This window comes from Sceloporus occidentalis, unplaced genomic scaffold (assembly GCF_023333645.1).
Source record: "Sceloporus occidentalis isolate IW3139 unplaced genomic scaffold, rSceOcc1.0.p SCAF_1, whole genome shotgun sequence".
NCBI lineage: Eukaryota > Metazoa > Chordata > Lepidosauria > Squamata > Phrynosomatidae > Sceloporus > Sceloporus occidentalis.
This window is the reverse complement of record NW_028316981.1, coordinates 75,536,094-75,557,206: the sequence shown is the minus strand read 5'-3', so window position 1 is coordinate 75,557,206 and position 21,113 is coordinate 75,536,094. Positions and strand designations below refer to the sequence as shown.

The 21,113-nt window shown below is 40.6% G+C and overlaps 1 protein-coding gene across 2 annotated transcripts in view; it reads left to right on the top strand.

Annotated features, from left to right (window-relative positions):
- Window positions 1–21,113, top strand: part of BSN (bassoon presynaptic cytomatrix protein) — a 274,395-nt gene that overhangs the window by 244,116 nt on the left and 9,166 nt on the right. For both annotated transcript variants that reach the window (XM_089525741.1, XM_089525751.1), the window contains 4 exons: window positions 13,774–15,940; window positions 16,301–17,148; window positions 19,238–19,334; window positions 20,837–20,977. In XM_089525741.1, coding sequence (XP_089381867.1) covers window positions 13,774–15,940; window positions 16,301–17,148; window positions 19,238–19,334; window positions 20,837–20,977 — 3,253 coding nt within the window. The remainder of the gene's footprint in view (window positions 1–13,773; window positions 15,941–16,300; window positions 17,149–19,237; window positions 19,335–20,836; window positions 20,978–21,113) is intronic.

Sequence of the window (21,113 nt, the reverse complement as noted above, 5' to 3'; positions counted from 1 at the left end):
GGTTTGCAAACCTATCTATCTATCTATCTATCTATCTATCTATCTATCTATCTATCTATTCATTTGTATACCACTTTTCTCCCCAAAATTGGGATCCAAAGTGGCTTACAGTCTAAAAGCTTACAATTAAAAACTTATAAAAATACAATGTTAAACATGGTTTCAAAGTAGTAGTTTGGAAACAAGCCTAAAGACTGAAGCAGTGACCAAGGATGGCATCTCTCCTCTAAATGCCTGTCTGGAGTCGGTAATGGGCTGGATGAGGGAAAACAGACTCAGTTTGAATCCAGAGAAAACGGAAGTGCTTGTGATAGGTTCCCCGGGTCCGGGGATGGATATTTGTCCACCTGTCCTGAATGGAATCACACTCCCCTTGAAGGACTCTGTTCGCAGTCTGGGGGTGCTTCTAGACTTGTCGCTCCACCTTACACCTCAGGTGAATGCGACGGTCAGGAGCACCTGTTATCAGCTTTGGTTGATACGCCAGCTGCGACCCTACCTGGGCCAGGGGGACCTTGAAACAGTGGTACATGCTCTGGTGACCTCTCAGTTGGATTTCTGTAATGTGCTCTACATGGGGCAACCCTTGTACCAAACTCGGAAGCTTCAATTGGTTCAGAACATGGCAGCTAGACTGGTGACTGGATCTTCCAGGACCAGCCATATAACACCTGTCTTGAAAGATCTACACTGGCTGCCTATTCGCTTCCGGGCGCAATACAAGTTGTTGGTTATTACCTATAAAGCCCTAAATGGCTTGGGCCCAGTGTACTTGGTGGACCGCCTCTCCCCATACAATCCGCCCCGCGCTCTCAGGTCAGCCGGGAAGCAACTGTTGAGAGTTCCAGACACAAAATATACTGTAACAGCTCAGAGGGCCTATTCCATCTTGGCCCCACAGCTCTGGAACTCTCTTTCCGGCGAGCTCCGCTCAGCCACCTCCCTTGACCAATTTAGGAAGGGGTTAAAAACCTTCCTTTTCAAACAAGCCTTCCCCAGACAGTGTAATTACCTGTACTCCCCCAACACACTGCACATGTAAGCTGAATCAGCTAGTTTGTACGTTTTTATCCTGTATTTTAACGTTGTGTATAATTGTTTTAAATTCTGCTTTTAACTGTTTTTTATTGATGCTGTTGCTGTTGCAATTGTATATTGCACTCTGCTTGTCACCCGCTTTGATCTATTGGAAAAGCAGGTTAGAAATAAATATATTATTATTATTATTATTATTGTTGTTGTTAGACATCATTGCAAACTATGGTTATAGAAAACCACAAAACAGGGGAAAGGAGGGTTGAGGAGAAGGGAGTATGTGAGCCTGTGACCATATTTGGGGAAACTGGAAACATGCCTGGGTTATGCTTTCCTGCACAATCAGAGTTTTAATAAAGTTCACTTGGTTTGTCTGCTAACTCCTGCATTTACATACTTGCTAGTTAATAATTATGCAATGTGTGAAGTGCCTCTCATTAATCATGAAAGGCATTTGCTAATTACAGATCTGAAGCTACCACTCTTCAGATACTGATTTACATGCATGTTTCGGCCACAAGCAGTACTTTGGATTTTCTCACTGTTTTCCTGCCTACCTGGTGATCCTGCCACACAGTGAGCTGACCATGAGGCTGTCTAGCAGGTTCTTTTGCTAAAGCAATGGTGTGTACTTTCTGATAAAATGACACCATTCTTTATCCTTTTCTCCTTTCTAGTCTTGCAAGGATATCCCTCAGTTTGACTGAAGAATTACCTGAAATTTACCCAAGTTAATAACAACATCTGGGTATTATTTCTAAATGTGTATTCAATCTATAGAATAACCTTTCTATGGGGGGCTGTCCCAAGCAAGTATACCTGGACATTTCCATTTGGTTAATGTTCCAGCAATGAATATTTCAAAAGTCTGGCTTCAAATTGCATCCTGGGTGTGTGCACATACATCAACACTTACTGAGGCACTTGCAGTGCATCTCCCTGTAGGCAGTGTTATCTTTTCTTGATCAAAAGAAGTTGGCAAAATCCCTTATTCCCTGGACACCATCTCTTCAGTGCATTTATCAAACTATGAGTCTTGCTGTGAAAAAAATAGCTGAAGACTGTATTATATAAAGTACTTTCTTAGTGGCTAGTCAGGATGTGATAATGTCACAAGGGCTGCTACGCTTCCTAGCTTTCTAGGATTAGTTGCAAAATTATCCTATCCTAAGAAGCCCCATCTTTTTGGAATCCTTTTGCTCCTAGTTGGTAAATAGATGCCCCTGGAAAACTCACAGTCAGGGTATAATATTCAAAGCAGAAGCCTAAATACCCTAAGATCCCTTCTGATCTTGGAAGTTAAACAGAGTCAGCCCTAGTTAGTTCTTTTTTAAAAAAAAGATTTTATTAAATTTATCACATTCAAACAAACATGACAAAACATACAAACAAACATACACATCTTCAACAAAACATTAGCAAACCTTTCTTTCACAACTTTAAATATATGATAAATGTCCCATCTTCCTAACTTCAGATCCTTCTCTTCTTTCTATACTAATATTCCCTTCTCTACCTTCTGACTCCTTCCTTTGTTCATCTACTACCTAATAATTATCTCTTCCCATTACCCTTCCCTATCAGCTGCTACCATTCACTCCAGCAATTTCCTTCACTTGCACAAACCTTCTACAACATGCTAAAACTTTCTCTCTTCTGTCCATTCAAACAACTTCCTTCTCCCCTTAGTGCTGGTTGCTTTATTCTTCTTAAATTTTTAACTTTCATCCACCAACTCTTCATGCCTTCACTTGCCTAATACAAACTTACATCATGTTCATTTATCTTGTGGAGATTGAGCAATCCGAATTCTGCTAACTGAAACTTATTTAATTCCACTTTTTCTCACGCAGTACCAGTTACGTGCCAGTTATATACTCCAATTATTACATGGATATAAATGTCTATATTAATAAGTCTATTGTGAATTCCAGGTGTTTTCTAAATATTCCAGTACTGTTCCCCATATTTGGTCAACCTTGTTTAAAGGTTCTCCTCTTAAAATTAAAGTTAATTTATCCATCTCCATAGCTTCATGCAAATCCAATAGCCATTCTTTCCTATCAGGAATTGCTTCTGTCTTCCATTTTCTTGCTAGGAAAATTCTTGCTAGAGTAATTGCATAAAAAAGGATTTTACCATATTTCTTCTCTATCTCAATACTCATCATATTCAATAAATACAATTCTGGTAATTTTTGTAAGGTAATACCCAACATTTCTGATAATGATTTGTTTATCATATCCCAGAATTTCCCTATTTCTATACAAGACCACCAGCAGTGGAAGAAGGTGCCCTGTTCCTTTTTGCATTTCCAGTATAATTCCAATAATTTTTATATATTTTGGAATTTTTTTCAGGAGTTAGATACCAGCGGAAATATAATTTGTAATAATTTTCTTTCATCCTTTGTGAAGCCGAATATTTAGAAATGTTACGCCATGATTTTTCCCATTTTGCTAATTCCAAATTATGTCCAACATTTTTTGCCCACTTTATCATTGCGTCTTTGACCACCTCTGTTTCCAATCTTTCTTGTAATAGTAATTTGTATAAATTCCCAATTGTACCTTTTGTATATGATGTAATAATCTTAAAAATTCCAGGTTCCTTTTCTTTTTTCACAAATCCAGTGGCGGGTTACACACCGCCATATAGTACGTATTGTATACGTACTAGGGTTAGGAAGGGGCGCCGCCATCTTTACGTACTGGATGCATAGCGTCCAGACGTGTCGCGGCACCTATGACGTCGCGAATGCGCCATCGGCGCCTCGCGACATCATAGAGGCGCCGCAAAAAGAAGCTCCGAAATGGAGCTTCTTTTTTGCTCCACGCGGGAGCCGCGCGGTTTAGCTGCTACGGCTCCCTCGCGGAGCAAATGGCGCCAGCGGGGGAACGCCGCAAAGTGGCGGTTTGTATCCCGCCAGTGTTTCTCTTATCCATACACCATCTCTCCATGATTTGTCTATAGGGGAACCAATTAATTTCATATCCCTCTTTTGTTAATTCTTCTTGGGATTTCAGTTTTGTCTCTTCTCCATACACTTTCAATAAAATTTTATACGTGAACCAATTTTCATCTTGTATCATTTCCCTCCTTTGAAAAGCCTCTTGTGGGGAGACCCAATTTGGTATTTTCGTCATTTATCTCTTTTTGTATCTTTTCCATACATCCAATAGTGACTTCCTAATGCAGTGGTTGTTAAAAATTTTATTCACTTTTTGTTTTCCATAAGCAAGATAAGCATGCTAGTCATAATGTAAGCCTTCACCTTCTAATGCCAATAATCTGTTATCTTTCAAAGTTATCCATTCCCTTAACCTAGTAAAACAGGATGTGTCATAGTATAGCTCAAAGTTCAGGATTCCTTGTCTAAGAAAGCCCTATGAATACGGGGTCACCATATGTTTTTGTTGTTGTTATTATTATTATTATTATGCTTTATTTATATAGCACTGTAGATTTACACAGCGCTGTACATACAAACAATAAAATAGATACGAGTAAACTTGCCCATCGTGTACAATCTAAAAAATAATAGCATAATACATATAAATAATACATAACAATACAGGAAAGGGTTCAGTAAAACAGGCAACAAATTAAAAACGTCAAATAGCAAATAATAGTCACGCAATGTCTGGGAACACTTCTCTGAACAGGGTGGTCTTCAACTCATTTTTGAAACTGGTTAAAGAAGTGATGAGCCATGTTCTTGGGGCAAGGAGATTCCAGGAGTGAGGGGCAGCAAGTGAAAAGGGACAAATCTGGGACGGGGCCGAGACAATCCTGGGCTGAGACAACAGACCTTGACTACCAGAACAGAGGGCCCAAGTGGGAAGGTGAGGAGAAAGAAGGTCTGATAAATTAGGAGGGGGCAGTCCACACCGGGCTTTAAAATTCAACAGCAGAAGCTTATACTGAATACGGAAGGGGAAGGAGAGCCAGTGAAGGGATGATAATAAAGGAGAAACATGGGCAAAGCAGCGAGCAGATGTAGTAATGCGTGCAGCTGAATGCTGGACAGAAATTAAAGGATGGAGGTGAGAGAAAGGAAGCCCTGAAAGAAGGAGGTTACAATAATCTGGTTGTGAGACGACCAGAGCGTGGACCAGAGTCTTGGCAGTAGAGGCTGAAAGAAATGGACAGATTTTAGCAATATTGTAGAGAAAGAATCTATAGGTCTTGGCAGGGGACTTGAAGGCAGGTGTGCATGTGCACACATACACACATATACGTATCTCTTATGAAAGTGCCAGCATGTATAGTGATTTGAGCATTGGACTAGGACTCCGGAGACCAAGATTCAAATCCCCATTTAGCCATGGACACCCAGTGGGTGACCTTGAGCAAGTCACATTCCCTCAGCTTCAGAGGAAAATCCCTTCTTAACAAATCTTGCCAAGAGAATTCCATGATACATTTGCCTCAGGGTCACCATAAGTTGGAAATAAGTTGATGTCACACAACAACAACAACAACAACAACAACAATAACAACAACACATCCTCTGAACACAGTGATTCAATTTAGACCTTCATCATGACTAATTTCATTGGTGTGTTCATTAATTACATATATATTCAACTCTTCCTCAGTGAGCTCAAGAGAGTATATGTGGCCCTCTTCTTGTCTCTTCAAAAAAATCGCTTGAGATAAGTCACACTAAGTGATAATGAAGTGTAGTCACCCAGTGGGTTTCATTGCTTTGTTACTACTAGAAACTGGGTTTCCTAGATCCTAGTCTAGTTTTTCAAACCACTACACCACACTGACTCTCATCCAGTCCTCTTTCAAGAAATTGTGTTAATTCTCTTTCATCTAGGTCAATGGTCTTAAGTCAATGGTATCATATCTTATGGTGACACATTCCATAAAATTAAACACTGTATGAAGCATGACTTTCTTTCATCCATCTTGAATCTACTGCCAGTCATAATGATCCTGAGATGTCATTTTTAGAGAAAGAGAAAAATAATCTCTAGCTGTTCTCCCTTGACCTTACAAAATTTTCAGTTTTTTATAATAATCAATGTATTCTCTTTGGAACCAACTTCTACCGTAGAAATAAGATTAACAAAGTCAATAAGATCGACTCACGGGCTTTATTAATTAAATAATATTTATTTATTTATTCATTTATTACACTACTGGCCATTTCATTATTTTCTAGCCTTTATCTAAACAGCCCCTAACACCATTTTGCTTTTCTCACTATTGGCCCAAACTGAATTTATTTTTTTCATTGAATTATCCCCTGCAGCCTCAGGCTCTTTCCTAGATAGCTGCAGCTGCTTCACATTCCATCAATGTGGCTGGGATTTTTTGTCCCAATGATCATCATTTTCTTCTGCTGAAATGCATTTGCCATTTTTCTGTGGCTTCAGACAAGGGTTTGAAATGAATAATGCCCTACCTCATTCACTGAGCTTTCTGATGGTGTCTGATAATGTTCTCCCCTGCTGATAACCATTCCTTGTTTTTTCTGCCACTTCCTAGGTTTTTTTAACCACAGAAAACCTGTTAGGAATAAAAAAAAACAGAATAGCTATTTAGTACCTTTGAATTGCTAGTGTGAGAAGCCTACCATGGAGAACCTTACACTCCTCTTTGCTCACTTCTATCTTGATTCTGCTAACAAGAACTTTCTGTTCTTGAGATACTCAATTCCATCTTTGTTTTTCTCTGGACTTGTTTGTTGCCTTATCATTCAGTTTGGAGATTCCTTCAGATTCTTACCACAATCCACTTGGGATCCCCATTCTGAATAATTTGATTTGATCCTCAAATTTGACTGTCTTGTGGAATTATTCAGTTACCTGGGGAAAATATAAACAAGTTGAATAAACACTGGTTCCTTCTAATAAACTTTCAGGAGATTGCCCTGCTTGCTGCTTTCCATTGTGAATGTTTAGTCCTACAGTGGGCTTCCTGTTTTTTAATCAGATACAAATCCTAAGATGAATTTCATACATTTCTATGACTGCTATGTTTTCCCAAAGGGTTTTGGTGAGGGACTTTGTCAAATGCTTTTTAGAAGTCCAAATTGTTTCCTCACTGAGCATGGGAAAGTTACTCTTTTGGACTATATGTTCCAGAATCACTTAACCAGCAAAGATTCTGGGAGCTGTAGTTGGTTACTTGCTCGCTTGCTTGCTTTTAAACCTTTTCCAAGCTCTTTTTCTCCACCAGAGAAAGACTGCATCTGGGAAGATATGACTCATAAAGTCCAAAGAATTGCCACAACAGCATGCTTTGTTGACACTGTGAAAGTTTGGTGAGTCAGGACTGCCCGTTGCAAAAGTCACAGTGACTATTTTTCATTCAGACTTATTCTTCTATATATTAAATAATTTTAGTTGAATAATCCTTTCTGCCATGTTACACAAGATAAATGGGCTTGAGAGTTCTTGACAGCCCCTCAACCTCTTTTTTAAAAGTTGGTATTCTATAGTATGTCTTGCAGACCAGTCCTCTGGAAGGCAGCCCCAGTTTTAATGACAAGAAGCATATTTCATTATATATATTTATTTGTTTTGAGTATTTATACCCCACTCTTCAGACACAAAAGTCTCAGAGCAGTTTACAAATTGCTACTTAATTCTATGCCTTCAGGCTTGCAATCTAAACAAGACAGGACACACAAGTAAAAGGGGATGGCATTATGGAAAGGATTAAGTCCAGCTGGTTCATCTCTCCCTCCAAGACCAGGGAGGAGGGCCCTCCATCTTCTTCTGGACCTAGGCACAATGGAACTGTTAATTTTAGTTGGATGGTGAACGATTTTATACTTTGCGGTTTTTAATGAACTGTTGGATGCATGCCATCTGAACTTAGCGACTTAAATGTTTTTTATTATTGTTAATTAGCCAGACCTTAGTTTCTTGTCACATCTAATGAGCATTCATTTCCTCCAGACAAAATCTTAAGAGGGCAATCTTCATAAAGGATGGAGAGCACTGAGATTTCCTTAGTGAGGCAACATTATTTCCTCATCCCTTATTTGTTTAAACTTTAAAGTAATATTTATGCATGCTTGTAGAGGACTAATCTAAATCTTTTCATGTGTTGGGGGGAATGGTGGAAAGTTAGAACTCAGTATCCATCATGTCTTATACATTATACCATCAATCCACCCATTTTGTCACAGCTCCAGTGTCAGAGAGGGGAAGGCCACAAAAGCATTCATGGGACAATGGAGGATATGTTTGACTAGATCTCTTCATCCATCACTAAAATTGTGTTTCTTATCTTTGGGGGGGGGGGGGGGGGCATTTCTTTCTGTCGTCTAGACCCTGGTATGTTAGCACTACAGCCTAATCCTGGATACCTGTCCAGCACTCTCAACAGGAAAAAATGCAAATGTTCTTTATGATCATCCAGTGCTCCACCTCTTGTGTTCTTTCTAGTTTTCAAGACTCTGACTTTTTGAAGGAAGGTGTTTTTAATATTTCCCTTGAATTCTGCTTACTAAATATGTAGTCATTTCCTTAGATTTGTTTCTACCTTGCTAATCTGTTGTATACATTTTTCTGGAGTTTCTAAGATATTATTTTAATTAGTTTCCAAATGAACGGAAGACATTTGACTCTGTTGACTCTCCCTTTTAAATTCTTTTGACTAATCCCATCATTTTTTCCCATAAATTCTGTCTTTCAACAGAGTTTGGATGAAATTGCTTGTATTCTTGTATTTCCATTTTAATTATCTCTGTTCTTTACACTTGACACTGCAGTCACTGTAGCATAGCCGTTTCTCATTTGATGCACAGGTTGTTAGCTAGAAGGATGAAAGATCAGTAACTCTCTTAACCAGCTGCTAGGTGAATAGCATTTTTAAAAGGAATGTTCTATGTCACTGAGGTGGGAATAACTTCCTTGAAGAAATAGACATTCATGGAGTGGGGGTGGTCTGTATCTCAAGCTACATGGAAGCAAAAGTGTCCTGAATACAGGATACAATAGTAACTGGAACAATGCAGCCAGTCGTGTTGTTATTCTTAGATACCAGTCCCTGCAGTTCTCAAGGAAAACAGCCAAGGACTGAAGAAGTAATAACTCTATCCAAATCTTCTAACCAAAACAGAATACAAGAAAAACAAGTAACAACTCTGCTCAGATTCTTGGATAAAGTATATTTTGGAAATGCAGGAGTAGATTGGTGCTCAATTCAGGTTTGCAGAATACATAAGCCAATTAAACAGCTCAAAGAGACAAACATTTTTCAGTGAGAAGAAGAAAACACATCTAAATGCACACTCTCAATCACACAGGTTTGAGCATAAGAAAATATAAACAAGATAATTAGCAGTAGTGGGCCCATACCCAGGCTTGTCCCTGAGTTGTATATGGAGGTTTCATGATTTGAGGTTCATCCAAAATCTAGTTTATATTCCATTTTTACTCACATTTCCCTTGTGTTTCTTTGATTAGATTGTTCTGTTCCTTTGATATGAAGCTTATTATGTGTTTACCAGAACTGATCAGCGTATGCACATGCAAAGAATATGTACGTAGAGAAAACAGCTATTTCTGGTAATAGCCTCCTAACACACATACTATAGTTACACAGGTAAACTTTGGTTGACATCTATAACAACACGTGATTGATCTTCCATTTCTTGAGGTCATCTCATCTTCCTTCCTGTTCAACTCTTGCATTTTTTTCTCTCACAGCCCTCAGCTTTTACAACCAGACATTATAGCCTATATACATTCACAATGTACATTCCTTAACTATTTATATTTCACATAAGAAATGTATGGCAGCATCCATTTCCAGTAACATTCTGAGTAGTAGTCACTGTGCCCTAGGCCCCACAAGCAAAATCCAGAAGTAGTAATAAATCCCAGGTTTGTCAAATAAGAAAAAGAAAAAAGAAAAAATCCAACAACTCTACTGTTCAGGGGGCAAGCAAGGCACTAGCAAGTGGCAAATTGTTTTAAAACAGAATTCCAGTACTGGAGACTTCCAGGAATAGCAGTTCTCCATTTCTTGTTAGAAATTTGGGGCCGCTGAGAGTCCAGGAGCCACAGACTGCCTAGCCAGAATTAATATGGCTGTGCAGTGGACATCTTTATACCTAAGCAATGTGGAATGGTTCTTACAGCTCATACAATTCAAAATGACTCAAGACAAGCAAATGAACACCACCCAAGCTCAAGGGACTTCCCTTCGAGACACTGGATTGCCAATTAAATAGACACAAATCCCCTTCGCATATTCACAACACACCTCCAGGTTGCTCCATTCAGCACAGTACAACACACAAACTAACTCCACCATTAACATGTAAAAACTACTTCTTCCCAAACAAAGGTCCCAGAGGTATATATTCTCCACACATTTCCATGCCACCAACCTCTGGAAATGCCAGCCAAAGTTTCAGGCAAAACATTAGAAATAACTTCCTCCAGAATGCAGCCACACAGCCCAAAAAATTCACAGAAAACTATGGATGCTGGCTGTGAAAGCCTTCCACTTCTCAAAATGATATTGATTGTGTTTATGTACGTATGTACCTTCAAGTCACCTGTCAGCTTACAGCAACCCCATGAATTTCATAGGGTTTTCCTAGGAAAGGAATCCTCAGAGATGGTTTTGCCAGTGCCTTCTTCTGAAATATAGCCCACAGCACCTGATATTAATTGGTAGTCTCCCATCCAAATACATCAATGTAAAATGATTAATATAAAATAATTTTATAAAAACACTTACATATGGCTTAACATGACAGGCAGTATTAACTGATGTGTGCATTCTAATGTTCTTTTCTTTTCTTATGTTTTACAGAAAAGCCAGGGTTTTTTTTAAGGCAATGAATGTGTCCATAACCTTCTTATTTCCATTTTTCTGTAGTTTTTTCATGCCAGTATGAAACCCTCCCACTTCCAATTTAGCCCAGCTTTCCATGATATACTACAAAGAATTACATACACACATGCAAAATGATGTATTTTACAAATGATGTAGTCTCAGATTCTTGACATACTCATTTGACCTCTCCACAGTACAGTTTATAGGCCATTGTTGCAGTTCTGCTGATTTAACCAGCATTGGACCTATGCCATTCATGTTTCTGATTGACATCTGACACAGGCCATCAGCACTGAATTACTGCATGTGTGATTGCTGTAGTTACTGTCTGCTGCTGGTTCAGATCACTAGAAATTATAGATAACGATAGAGAAACGTTCATACATGTCTTTGTGAGTCTGCAGTAATACAGCCTGGGTCACACCTAGTTCATCCCTAGCTATAATTTCCTTCCTTTCCTTTTTCCATTACACTTTTGCACTTGATGAGTGAGGGACTCTCTTAAGATCAACTGTTTCAACAGCCCAAGGTGGCAGTCAAAAATTTTCCTGAGCTACTTGTTTGTGACCTATGAGGACTGTAAGGATTTTCCTTTAACCACTGACACTGTTGGCTTCATAGGTTTCAGCATCAGTAGGTTTCAGCATCAGTAATCTCTCTTCATCTGTGGGAGCTGCTGTAGTTCTTTCAACATTGCCTGGATATTTTTGAAGAAAGTGTACCAGAGGTTATGAGTGAATAAAAGCAATGTCTGCTCAGAGGCATCTTATTGCAGATTAGCTCTTTAGACAAAATATGTGCTCTGGTGTGAGTATTTTTAATGAAACAGAAATTCACATATTATTTATTTCAATCCAGACTGGTGGTTTGTAGCAACACCAAGGCTGAATAGATCTGCATCATTGGCTTTTCAGTGTAATTAGAATTGGAATCCAAGCATGGAAAGCCCTGTTGTTTCTGTTACCAAAAGAAGCAGCTGTTCTACTAGACATGCCTTACCTTACCCTGTCTTTATATTTATTTACATATACATATACATATACATACACACACACACACACACACACACACCTTTATCCCTCCCTTTTCATTTTCTATATTCTTTGTTATTTTTATCATCCACTACTTAAAATATAGTGTGTTGATTTTTCTGGTGTTTCCATTGTGCTTAAAGAGTAATAAAATTAATCAGAAGTATGCCTGTCTGTAGACAAGACTCCAGAATTCTTCAAGGTTTGACTCAGCTGTAGACTAATGCCGCTTATGAAAATTTCTAAACCTAGCAAGACATACTGATATATATCAGATTTCATGAGATTATGCCTGGTAGCTCTACAAACCAAGTTGATTTTTAGAGAATTTAGAGGTTAATGAAATCCCAGAAAACTGGCACTCTTAATTTATTGAAGTTAATCCTGCTGTTTTAGAAAATACATTTTTATGCAAGTGCATTATTATTCTACATCTAAAAAGCATGTAAGTGAACCCTCTTTTTTTTACCACAAAGTATTGCTATGAAAATACTTGTGAAAACGATCTGGTTGCCTGGTTAATTGAAATTTTACTCATCAGAACCCTTTTCAAGTCAGAGTGATAGCATTTTGCCTACAAGCTGTTCTTGCCTCCCAACCCAGGGGAAACCTGAAGGCCCTTAGAGGTCAATCAAAAATATTAAAGTATAATAAGTTATTAGCCATCCTATGGAATCTATATGACAATTATCTCTTTATAAAGCCCCATGTAATCATATGGCAATATGTAATGTACAGACTATAACTAATTAACTAGACTTTCTAAAGCTTAAAAAATATATATTTTATCCCATACATCACTCATACCTAAACAAAACATTTTGGTAAGCCAGGGCGATCATTAGATGCTCCTCCATCTACTGTCAGCGTCAGATCATCTGTAATAGTATCTAGGGAGATTTACTTAACTCCTTGATTTGGCACATTAATTCATTCTGATGTCAACAAAAAGAAGTAAAAAATAACAATATGAAACTTTTAGATCATCTGAATTTCAAAGTAGAATTAAAATCTCACATTAAATAAGAATGTTATATGGATGTTTTAATTTTCAGAAATACTGCCTGCCTTCCTGCAACAGTAAAACTGTTCCTCAAGAAATCAAAGAGCTAGCCATATTAGTCTGCTTCAGAACAAAAAAAGTGAAAAGAGATGGGAAAGGGGTGAAGGAATCTAGAAGCACCTTTGAAATGTACAGTATTCATTTTAGCTCATGAAAACTCATACTAAGTAAATCACTCAGAAGTTCTCTCTCCTCCTTTTTTTCTTCCCCCCTCACTTTTTTTCCTCCACAAGATGCGCAGCAGCAGATTTATATTTAGATTTATTCAAATCTCTAAACCAGACAGGGTTGATTTTATTCTGATTCATTAGGGGAAAATATTCAAGCAGATTTCTGCTTCTTTGAGACCATTTTCTCAGTGTCAGTAACTGTGGCTATTTATATAGTAGAAGCTTGGCAGCAACAACATTATTCACCCTTTTAATTCCAAGTTCAGGAAGCAATCCTCTCCCCAGCCAGGAGTACTTTATACAGTGCATTTTAGTCATTCATTTTGCTTTCAGGCTTTGTAAATTGGACACACTGATCCAGGGCTTTGCCAAATCTTCACATTCATGTGATTTGCTTAATGCAGTTTTTGTTTTTATAAGAGAGACACAGAAGATACAGTACCATTAGGAAGAATGACATAGTTTCAGGACTTTGGTGTTCATGGTATTCTTTTGAAGCACTGGTATGTACTGACATCTGTGACCACATCAATTTTGTATGTAATGTTCCAATGTTAGAACAAGATGCAGGTCACTGTTAAGCTATACACGGTTGAGTAAGTGTCAGTGTCAGTGAGTTCTTTTAAATGTAATCATGGTTTCCTTTGCCTTCTAGATTTCAACCCTGCAGTCTAACACCCTCATTCGGAAAGTGAAGAGGACACTGCCTAGTCCCCCACCAGAAGAAGCTCATCTCCCTCTGGCTAGCCAAGCTCACTCACAGATGTATATGCCTGGCCTCCTGCAGAAGGGAGTGGGAGGACCGCCTGTTCAAGTGACCAAAGCCAGCCTCCTCAAGGAACTTGACCGTGACTTGAAGCTGGTTGAGCATGAGTCCACTAAACTGCGGAAAAAACAAGCTGAGCTGGATGAGGAAGAGAAGGAGATTGATGCCAAGCTCAAGTACCTGGAACTGGGGATCCATCAGAGAAAGGAGTCTTTGCTGAAGGATCGGAATGTCCGTGATTATCCCTACCTGAGATGCCTCGGAGAGAACAGGGACTACATGTCTGATAGTGAACTAAACAACCTTCGCCTCTCCGGCTATGAGAGCAGCAGTCTCCTGACAAGGCCCAGCACTGCCCCTTCTAACCAATATGCAGACTTCTCCAGTGCACAGTATACATCAGCTTCCTCCTACACCCCATATCAGTACTCCTCAGGACAGGCTGCTCCACCAGGTCCAGCCACATTCCAGCAAACAAGATTTCAGCCCCCACACTACCCCCCAGGAAGCAATGTTCCTGCACAAAATGGCTTCCAAACTAGCCAGATGCCTGCCTACCCCTCCCAAACTACATACCAGACACATAGCTTCACTCCAAGCACAGGGTATCAGTCCGAACTGGGTCTACAGAGCCACCAAGGTTTCCGGCCACCTTACCAACCTCCAACCACATATCCCAGTCAAACATCTCTGCAGCCTGCACAGAGCAGTCTTTTCCAGAGTCACACAGAATCTCACACAACTTCTCAGAAACCACGGCAGACATCATTAGCTGACCTAGAGCAAAAGATCCCCACGAATTACGAAGTCATTAGCAATCCCACTGTAGTCATATCTGCTGCAACTCCAGAAGTGACATACAGTACCACAACAGTGACCAGCAGCTATGACCAATACAAGGCCCCTGAAGCAAGGCCAGCAGATAGGAGTGGTGCAATCCAAAGTCCCTCCACCAGTTATTCCTCTGATTCTCTCTACACCAACCTAGAGCAGAACATTCCTCGGAACTATGTAATGATTGATGATATCAGTGAACTGACGAAGGAAAGCACTGCAGGGGAGAGCCAGAAAGGGGATTTGCAGTCGCAAAGCAGCAATGGACGACACATCAAAGAAAAGAGTGACATGGGAGATGCAGATGTCTCCAGCAGGCCATGCTGCTACTTAAAAGGAGAGGAGGAGTCTGAGGAGGATATGTATGATCATCTAAGCTCTGATCATCGAGGAAAAAGCTTCCACAGGGGCACAGAAAACAATGGGAGGATGTCAGGTAGTTCAGGCTCATATTACTATGGTGACGGTGATTACAGGCATTCCTCTCGCCCAGATAAACATGGATCCACTATGGGAATACAGAAGCACTCTTCAAAAAATCTTGCTCCAGCAGTCATCTCTTCAAAACGCAGCAAGCATCGGAAGCAAGGTATGGAGCAAAAGATCTCCAAGTTTTCGCCAATAGAAGAAGCCAAAGATGTAGAATCGGACTTGGCCTCCTATGCAGTGACCACATCTGTCACTAGTAGCAGTGTGGCATCCAGAGCAAAGAAGCTGCAAGATGACATCACTTATGGACTCAAGAAGAATGTTTATGAACAGCAGAAGTATTATGGAGTGTCCAGCCGGGATATGATGGAAGAAGATGACAGAGCGTACAGTGGTGGGCGATCCAGATCCTCTGGTTATGTGTCAGACAAAATGTCAAGCCGTGAGATCAGGAGCAGGTCCTATGAGAGAGAGAGCATGGAGAGGCCTCAGAAAGGGAGCTCCAAGCCCTCATCCCTTAGTATGACTCAGAGTCGTGGGCGACCTCCAATTCGCACACAAACATCCGAAGAAGAGAGCCCTATCAGTCCTTTGGGAAAATCCATGGGTGTATCGCGGTCTTCAGGTGGACCTCTCCCTCAGTCTGCTGGAGACAGCTGCTCACAGTTCTGCTCTAGTCACTCATTGCCTGATGTACAAGAACATATCAAAGATGTGCCAAGAACCCACTCTTACAAGCATGAAGAAGGTTACATCATGGATGATTCACATTGTGTTGTTTCAGACAGTGAAGGTAATGGTTACCTGTGGTGACTTAGCCCAGAGCATGCTGAAGTGGGTCATATTTGAAAAGACAATGCCACAGCCCGAGTTTGCTTGCCATGTGCCTTTCTCCCCTGTTTTTCTTCCTGTGTTGGTGGCTTTGTGTAAGCATGTTGCACTCTGCATGTCCTACTGGTGCTGGATGCTTGCTCAGTGTAAATATGTGCTAAGATACCTGTCTTTATATTTTCTGAGTTGCTGCTATGACATACCCTGTGTGCATGCAATAAGCTCCCTGCATTCTTTTATTTCATTGCATGGCTTCAGCCTGGGCTACTTCCCCCATATTTGGAACAAAAGATTGACTGTGATTTGTTTTTGGTTTCTGAAGCCTATCACTTGGGTCAGGAGGAGACAGACTGGTTTGATAAGCCAAGGGAACCTCGTTCGGAGAGGATGAGGCATTATGGTGGCCACTCCTCATCCTCCCAGAAGAGAGGCCCAGTTAAGCACACCTATCATGACTATGATGAGCCTCCAGATGAAGACTTGTGGCATCATGATGACTACTCTCATCCACGTCACTCCTCTTCCAAAGATCACAGGCACCATGGAGACTATGGAAGGCATTCATCTTCCCGCCACTCCAGTGACGATCTGCCCAGGAGATCATCTAGGCAACATCCAAGAGATCAAGGCCGCCACGAGTCACGTGGCCATGGGCAGCCCTCCTCCCAGAAGAAAACTCAGCAGGCAGAAATGAGAGCACAGCCAGGTTATCCTTCCAGCTCATCAGAGTACTCCCAGCAATCCCGGCAACCATCTGGCTATCATCATACCTCAGAGTCCCAAAAATCACAGAGGCAACATGGGCCACCACCATCTCAACAGCCAAAATCTGAGCCTCTTCCCCACCAACAGCAGCAGTCAAGGCAGCAACAAGCAGGGCAGCAGCAGCAGCAGTCAGCCAGGCAGCAGCAGCAGCAACAAACAAGCAGACAGCCTCAGCAGCAGCATCAGACAGGCCCTTCACAGCCATCTTCTCAACAGCAGCCCCAGCAAGCTAGGCTTCAGCAGCAGCAGCAGCAGCAACAACAGCCTCAGCAACAGCAACAACAACCAGGAATTCAAGCCCAACCCTCCTCGCGGCCAACCCAACAACAGCCTGGCCAGCCCCAGGCAGTAGGCAAATCACAGTCAACCCTCCAAGCACAACCTGCTACTCACCAAGCAGGACCAGTAAGTCCCAGCATGTCTTTACTTCATATGCAGTAGGTCCACTATAGATAGGACTGCTTTTCTGGCTATGAATTAAGGTGAGAGTATTTAAACCTCAGTGGCTCAAGTGGTTAAGACACTGACTCTGTTGATTGCAAGATCAGCAGGTTGGCAGTTCGAGGCCCAAGTGCTACATGATGGGGTGAGCTCCCATCACTAGTCTCAGCTTCTGCCAACCTAGCAGTTTGAAAGCAAGCAAATGCAAATAGATAAATAGGTACTGCTTCTCAGTGGGAAGATAATAGCATTCAGTGGAGTCATGCTGGCCACATGAAAGCCAGAGCAGTCCTCGGGCAACGCTGGCCCTTCGGCTTAGAAGCAGAGATGATAGGCTTGCCATATCCCGCCTGGGGGCGGGACTTTCCCAGTTTGGGGCGGGTCTGCACGGTCCCGCCCCAGTTTGGCCCCACCCCCAGGATTCCTCCCCCCAGCGAGGCCCTGGAGGTGGCTCCGCGATTGCGGAGTCCTCCAAGGCCTCCCTGGGGCTTGGGAGACGCTGTCTCCCAGGCCCCAGGGAGGCCTTGGACAAGGTTTTAAAATGTAGGACCTTTTTTTTAAAATTTCCTGGCCAGGAAATTTAAAAAAAAAAGGTCCTACATTTAAACACCTTGTCCTACATTTTTCCCGGTTTGGAGGTCCTCGGGGATGGCAACCCTAAAAGATGAGCACTGCCCCCTACAGTCAGTTATGACTAGACATTCATGTCAAGGAACTACCTTTACCTTTACCTGTTCTGCCATAGTGGAATGGCAGAGATAGCATCTGTCTAAATATCTCAAAGGACAAGAAATATTTATCAGCTGTGCCTGGGTCTAAATCAGGGATGGGGTTCATGCATACTTGCAGATATTGTTGGATTGCAGCTCCCAGTATTCTACACTAAGGAATATACTGGCTAAAGCCAATGGCTTAGAAAAAGCTAAGGCTTTTTCTACCTGTTGTCCAGATTATTGCAGTCTAGATTGTTATATTGTGCAGAATAGTATCTTCCCAGGAGAAGGATTGCAAAAAATAAGAAAGGCCATGAGAGTAAATTGTTCATCAAGGCAATGTGATGGCAGTTTGGACAGAGCCTAAGAAGATAATGTGGGCAAGAAAAGAAAGGAGGGAAGGAAAGATTAGAAACTAGAAAGAATCCTCATTAAAACTAATATCTTTGTTGAGGAAAAATTACATCTCAATACTGGAGATACCCTGACAAGGAAAAAGAGACCGGCCACAAGATCCTTTGCACTTCAAAACTTGATTGGGAAAGATTTGTTTGTGTAAAAATGCACAAGGTTTTCCTGTATAAGAAATCAACTTTGAGGCAGAAAAATAGTATTTTGTGCAAAACACAGATTCTTGTACAAAAACTATTGTTTTTCATGCAGAAAACACATGCAGGAAAATTATAAATTCTTGTAATGTCAGGAATCCATGTATTTGTACCAGTCCTCTAAATTTTATGCAGTTTGCATTTACACAGATGCCTGCACAGAAAACCACATATGGTTTTCCCACATGTGTTTTCACACACACACATGCAAGAATGCACACACGTGTTTGCACAGGAAGTGGTGTATTTTGTACAAACTCCACATTTTCTGCACAGGAAAACTGCATTTTTACACAGCAGAAAACCCCAATGAAATCCCAAATTATGACTAGTATTTTAAAATAGCACAGAAACCCTTGTATTCTCACAGAGGAGAGAGAAAACTGCTAAATTATTCATTGCGCTGAGGAAAGAAAGAAGCAAAGATCTACAGAAACAATATACAATGACAGGAGGAGTCAGTCTATATCCATATTTAACATATGTCATAGATGGGACACTGAAGGAAAAGGGATGTAGCATCTTAAAATGGATGCATTTGGATACCAGACAATCCAGATGACCTGGTGATAAAATTATGGGAAGAAAGCTAAGTAAAACATCCCAGAATGTAGCTTTCATGTTATACTTATTTGTTCCTAATATGCATTACTGCCCTTCCTATACCTGCTGCCCAACACTTAGGAAAAGACAGCTTTTCTTAAATAAATAAATTTCTTTTTCATATTACAGCCTAAAGCAGAGCAGACGGATGCATCCAAGCCTACCACAAAAGTGCCACAGGTGGGGAAAGCACCCCAAACACAGCCACAAGGAATAGCATCAGGAGGTCAGTAAACTCCACAATTTCATATGTGGACCTTGAGCTCTAAAACCATTCATTGCAAAAAAAGTAAAAACTTCCTAAGAGAGATCCACAAGAAGGTAGATGCCTTTGGGACAAATCATAGTCTAGTCATGTTGGTCCTAGAGAGTAGGGCAGTACGTGGAGATTCAGTTCCTAGGAAGCTAGATTTGTGGAGCTCACAAAAAAGATGGTGCAAGTTAGGATGCCTAAAAGTCACCTCTGGACTTATGGCATGTTGAGTACATGGGTCTTATTTTCAAGACCATGAAAAATGAATGTCTTCATTTCCTGTCTCATTGGAGATTCAAGTTATTTTTTCTGGGAGGTATGAATCCTTTCTTGTATTTTTTATGTGGTGCTATATTGATGTCCACTCAAGAATTTGCACATACCTGTATTGAAATATTAATATTTTTGTAATACAGTGGACCCTTGTTATACGCTGGGGTTTGGTTCCAAGATTCCCCGTGTATAACAAAATCCGTGTATGCTCAAGTCCCATTAAATATAATGACATAGCAAAATGGTGTCCCTTATAAAAAATGGAAAATCAAGGTAAATTTATACTTTTTTGGAACATTTTCAAACCGTGTATGCTTGAATCCATGTATAAAAAATCCATGTATAAGAAGGGCCGACTGTATTAAAAGTAGTGTGTCCAAGTATTTTCTGTTGCAGGTGACTGGAAACAGACCCATATATATATATATCTCTGTAGAATGATGGTTACAGTATGCAATTTTCCTTTGATTTATTTTCCCCATAGATAGATAGATAGATAGATAGATAGATAGATAGATAGATAGCTGTGGGGGAAATAAATCAAAGGAAAATTGCATACTGTAACCATCATTCTACAGAGATAGCTTTCCATATTCAGTATAAGCTTCTGTTGCTGACTTTTAAAGCCCTCCATGGGCTGGCCCCTCCTCATTTATCAGACCTTCTTTCTCCTCACCTTCCTGCTTGGGCCCTCCGTTCTGGTAGTCAAGGTCTGCTGTCCCAGCCTAGGATTTTCTCTGCCCCATCCTCATCCCTTTTCACTTGCTCCCCCTCACTCCTGGAATCTCCTTCCCCCAATAACACGGGTCACCACTTCTTTAACGAGTTTCAAAACTGAGTTGAAGACTATCCTGTTCAGAGCAGCGTTCCCAGGCATTGTGTGACTATCATTTGTTATTTACCGTTTTTAATTTGTTGCCTGCCTTACTTTATTGAACCCTTTCCTGTATTGTTATGTATTATTATATGTATTATGCTATAATTTCTTAGATTGTATGCCATGGGCTGGTTTACTTTTATCTATTTTATTGTATGTACGTACAGTGCTGTGTAAATCTAGAGTGCTATATAAATAAAGCATGATGATGATGATGATGATGATGATGATGATGATGATGATGATGATATCTGCATCTGTCCAAGGCTATACGTTGAAATAAATTTGTACAAATCAACATTTATCCCCTTAAACCCTTAAACAGGCATAAGATTGGGTCCTAAGCCAGCAGGAGCGCCCACTTCTGCAAATGCAGCAGCTGGACAACCAGGAGCAGAAGGAGAAAGTGTCTTCTCCAAAATCCTGCCAGGGGGGGCAGCAGAACAAGCAGGCAAATTAACTGAAGGTAAGATGTTTCTCAGCCATCCTTCTTGCATGTCCCTTCTCAAAGCATGAGGAAAGTATTCTGGAGAATGATTTATGGATCTACATGAAGACTAGGAAGACCACAATGCACAGTTAGGGAGAAAATCTATATTCCA